At 40.1% G+C, this 4,811-nt stretch overlaps 1 protein-coding gene across 1 annotated transcript; it reads right to left on the minus strand.

Moving 5' to 3' along the window:
- Positions 1–399: 399 nt before the first annotated feature.
- On the minus strand, positions 400–4,254 carry LOC118004726 (dynactin-associated protein-like). The gene is made up of 3 exons (XM_034996273.1): positions 4,073–4,254; positions 2,714–2,720; positions 400–1,090 (listed from the first exon to the last, which is right to left on the minus strand). The coding sequence occupies exons 1-3, from the start codon at positions 4,252–4,254 to the stop codon at positions 638–640; spliced, it is 642 nt and encodes a 213-aa protein (XP_034852164.1). The 3' UTR covers positions 400–637.
- Between the last annotated feature and the right edge of the window lie 557 nt (positions 4,255–4,811).

The raw sequence follows: 4,811 nt of genomic DNA on the forward strand, positions 1-4,811 counted from the left end.
TCCTGATTTAGTGAAAATTCAGATAATTATTCCATTGCTCATTGTCTAAGTTGTCGTTCTTCAAGGGGCCCCATGGTAGCTGCTTCGAGTATAATGTAGTGATGCCAGTAGATACAGACTCAGCACGTACTGGAGAAGAAGCAGCTGTGGTTTGGGGGAAGAGCCAGTGGAGGAGGATGGTTGCAGGCTGAGCTGTAGTGATCATAACTAAAGCATAACTTGTCACAGAAGACCACATTTTGACAACTAATGGTAACTCTATTGAAGTATGAATGGTGGCATCTTTAGTTTAGATGAATAGGTGGAGATTCTGGTTGAAGGAGAGCGATGGCCACTGTTATTCTAAACTAAGTGGCAGTTACAGTAGTTGTAGGTGAAGTGGAAGTGGTGGTAGTTGTAGATTCAGCTGAAGTAAATTGAGTTGTGGGTTCAGTCGAAGAGATGGTAGATGTGGTAACTGTTTTGGTTGTCCACTAAGATTCAGTTATAATGGCATTTGTTGTAATGGAAGTTGCAACAGTTGTAGATTCTGTTAAAGTGGGGTCAGCTGTGGTTTTACTTGAAGTGGTGGTTGTAGCTTTGTGATTGTATGTTCAGTTGCAGTGATGGTGGTGGCTGTTGTATTTGTGGGTTTCCTTTAAGGGATGTTTTTGGCCGTGGTTATAGGTCCTGTTGTAGTGACGGTGGTGTCTGTCAGTCCTGTTGAAGTGATGGTGGCAGATGTTGAGGTTGTAGGTCCTGTTGTAGTGACGGTGGTGGCTGTCAAGGTTGTAGGTCCTGTCGAAGTGACGGTGGGGCCTGCTGGGGTTGTAGGTTCAGTGGACGTTGCAGTGGTTGTAGATTCTGTGGAAGTGGTTATAGTTGTGGGTTCAGTTGAAGTGGTGGTCACTGCAGGTTTAGAAGTAGTAGATGTCATTCCAGGAATGTCATTGTTGGAGGGTAGCAGGCTAGTAATGGGAGAATTGTCATTTCCTCTATTGTTCACCAGGCATATTATGAGTACTCCAATTGCTGTTGTTATCACAGAGGCTAAGAGACAAGCCAAAAAGACTTCCCACAGAGACCAGTTATTACAGCAATTTCCTTTTACCTAAGAAGAGTGTAAATGACAATATCAGTAATGAAAAACAAAAATGCTTGTGATTTTTCATCTCTTTTGTGTTATTTATACCTTAGTGCAGTAACATGATAAGAATCCCTTTATATAGCCGAAGAAATTTAAGCTTGAAGTCCAAGTTTTTATCCAGGTGAAAGTAATTGCACCCTTTCTCTAACAGAAGAAATTAAAATCTATCAATATCTCATCTTTTATTCCAGTTTCCAGTGATTGGGCGGCGGGGCGGGGCGGGGGGAGCATTGTCTTTCCACATAAGCAGAATAGCACTTCAATGGTAAATTCTCCATTGTACACCTAATCCTTCACTGGATGTTGTCATTACTCCAAACTGTTCCACTTCCAAAATCACTCCCTCAAGAATCCTATGCTCTCACCACCATCTCTTCTCCTTCCAGCTTATTTATTCAATTCCCCCTATAGCAACCTTTCTTCAGTCTTATTTAAATTGTCGGCCCAGGGGCACCTGGGTGGCTCAGTTGGTTAAACGTCTGACTCTTCGTTTCAGCTCAGGTCATGATCTCAAAGTCCTGGGATCGAACCCCACACTGGGCTCCACACTCAGCAGGGAGTCTGCTTGAGGATTTTCTCCCTTTCTCTCTCTCTGCCCCTCCCTCTTCTCGCACGCATTCTCTCTCTTTTTCTCTCTAAAATAAATACAATCTTTAATGATAATTAAAAAATGTTGGCCCAGCAGACCCTGTTTCACTCACATACCTCCTTATCCACCTTTTGTTCCATGGTCCATTATTTCAATAACACTAATTCCCTAAAATCTCTTGCACTTCCCTCGTCATTCCTCCAGCTGGCAAATAAATGGCTGCTTTCTCTGGACTTGCCCTTGAGCAGCCACACTATCAGGGAAAGTCAAGTACCTGGGCAAATCAGAGTCAATATAAATGTATGATTAGCATTCTTGAATAGATTTTCTGTACTGCTCCATCATCCTATTATATTTCTCTAAGATACTCTCTCATTTTGTAAATCTTTCTCAATCTTCTCTCTCTTCAAACCTGTAACCTCCACCCACCAACGCTCGTACACAAATTGACCCACCTCATTACCATCAAATGACTTCCCCTCCTTTCCATTTCATTGGGAAATTTGAAACCATCAAATGCAAAGTCTCTCAAAGCCCCACTAGGTACCAAATCTGCAAACCCAGGGGAGCTATCCCATCCTCCTGCTTAAAGCAGATCTACCAATCTGTCCTTGGATCCCATCCCCCCCAATCCTCCCCCTACCCCCAAACCCCATCCCTGCTCTTCTCAGCAACTTTTTTTTTTTTCATTCTTCCTCTGGGATTTAATACTTCACCACTTTCCTATTAAATGGCTTCTTGCTTTTAACATTTATATACATTCAAATCTCTTCCATCTTAACCAAAAAAATTCCCTTTGATTCCAAATCCCCCTGTAGCTACTTCCCTTTCTCTCTCTTTCTCTGGAAAATGAAATTTCTTGAGACTCGCCTAACACAACATCTCCATTCCATACCTTTCAACCCAATCCTGTCTGACTTCTGCCTCTTCCATGCCACCAAAATCCCTCTTAATAAAGTCACCAATGACATTCATTCACTCAAATCTAACTGACATACTTTAGTCCTCACCATATGTAAAACCTCAGTAACATTTGCCTCTGAAGACCATCCCTCCCCTCTTTTGAATAGTCTCCTCCCTTGGCTTCTGTGATATTCCATTCTCATTGGTTTCCTCAACCACGCTCCCACCACAATCTTCCCAGTTTCTTTTAGAGGCTCAGTACCCATGCTCAGCCTTTATTGTTCACATTCCCAGGCCCTTGTCTCTTTCACTCTAAGTTTAGGGTCAGCAAACTTGTTCTGTACAGGGCCAGATAGTACATGGTTTCAGCTTTGTGAGCCATACAGTTTTGGTCACAATTACTCTAACCTGCCATTATAGTCTTAAAGCAGCCATAGACATTGAGTAACCAAGTGAGTGGGCCTCAGCCATTGGTTAGTTCTTAGAAAATTCTAAATTGCAGCTGGGGTTAAGAACTAGCGGACTAGATGTTATTTAAGGCTTCTCAATTCTATGATTACATAAATTAGTTTGCCTCTGCAAACAAGAAAGAACATTTTCTAACTCCACCCTATTGAGCTCATTCATTCTTTCACATTGTCTCAGCAACAATATAAAGAGTTTATATTTTTATCCAGAATCAAGAAACAAGGTTCAGACTCTCTACAGAGCCTCTAGGGCAAAATTAAGCAACAGAGGGTAGGAATTGCAGAGTCAGGGAAACCCAATCAAACTTCCAAGTGGAATAAGTAATTTATAGTCAAGGTCAAATTTCTATAATAGGGCTGAAGATGAGAGATACAGCCTTGGGGTAAGGTGAATTCAGCCAATGGGTAAGGTCAGGAACCAAAGGGAGCTGGGTCTAGTCTCCAAAGCTAATAGAAGAAATCTGGAGAACAGAGCCAGGTTTCTATGTCAAGGTCATATGTGTCAGAGGTCAGATAGAAGAAACCTATAAAACATGCAACATACAGGTCCAGAGGCTAAAACAGTAGAAGAAAATAAGGTGATCACCAATTGAGTAGGACTCTTGCAACTTTGAATATGACACATTCTCCCATCACAGTCTAATTTGTGTATTAAATCCTACATTGCCAGCATATTTGCTCCTCTGCCTCTCCCCACCTACATTTATACTTTACATTTATTCCTTTTTTATATATATTTTCTATCTGTGCAAATATTTAAGTCCCCAACTAGAACATCAGCTCCTCGAAAACAGAGATTATCAAATATTCTCCTTCTTATGAATTGCCTCATGGTGATTTAGAATGATACTGAGAATACAGCAGATGCTTAACATGAATATGGGTGAATTAAATGATTAAATATATTTCCTGAGAAAGAATAGAACAAATATGTTCCTGTAGAGAACACATTCCAACCTGGGTAAACACTGCTATATCAAACATTACCTGGATAATTCTGTGTGTGGGTATCTTGAGTGTGCAAGGACTCCTGGGCTCACATAGACCCCAGTTACGTTGGAAGAGACATGACCAGTTGTGTCATTTGAAGGTCGATGCCAGAATGCAGAGCTGTGAGCCTGAACATGTGATAGGCTATAGAAATAAAGCATAAGTGAATAGGAAGCCATGGTGTTGAATTTCTAAAATTAAATTCTTCTATCAAACATAATCAAGAGTATCAATTTTAAAAGGGATAAAGCATAACAAAACTTTTAAAAGGAATGTTTTCTTATTATATTCTGAAGACCAAAAAAAATCTAGACAGATTATTATATATTGCACTATAAAAAAGTTACCAGTGTTCCAGATCAGGAATGTATGTCATCCCATCTTCTCTACCATATTACTTGCATGTATTAAATACCCTCATGTTGCAAGCTGCTGTAGGTGGAGCATATATTAGGAAGTCTCTATCCCTATAAGGAATAGAATTTTAGAGCCAAAAAATTCTTGCAGTTTATCAGGTACAACCTTTTAGGTCATTTTGGAAATGAAAATATTAAAGCAAAAAGAGGTGAAGTTATTATTATCATCATCATCATCCCATAATGACATAATAGCGAGCACTGGAGCTCAAACCTTCCAGTCTTAAGGCCAGTGTACTTTCCACTCCACTGTATATAGTATGTTGTTATACTAAACTATGGTTTATTATTATGGATATTAATATAGTGTATACTAATCT

The sequence above is a fragment of the Mirounga leonina genome, unplaced genomic scaffold, assembly GCF_011800145.1.
Source record: "Mirounga leonina isolate KUSES-001 unplaced genomic scaffold, KU_Mleo_1.0 Mir_93, whole genome shotgun sequence".
NCBI classification, from domain to species: Eukaryota; Metazoa; Chordata; class Mammalia; order Carnivora; family Phocidae; genus Mirounga; species Mirounga leonina.

Excerpts from the sequence above, each read along its gene's own strand:
- LOC118004726 (XM_034996273.1), bottom strand. The coding sequence starts at position 4,254 with ATGGCTTCCTATTCACTTATGCTTTATTTCTATAGCCTATCACATGTT.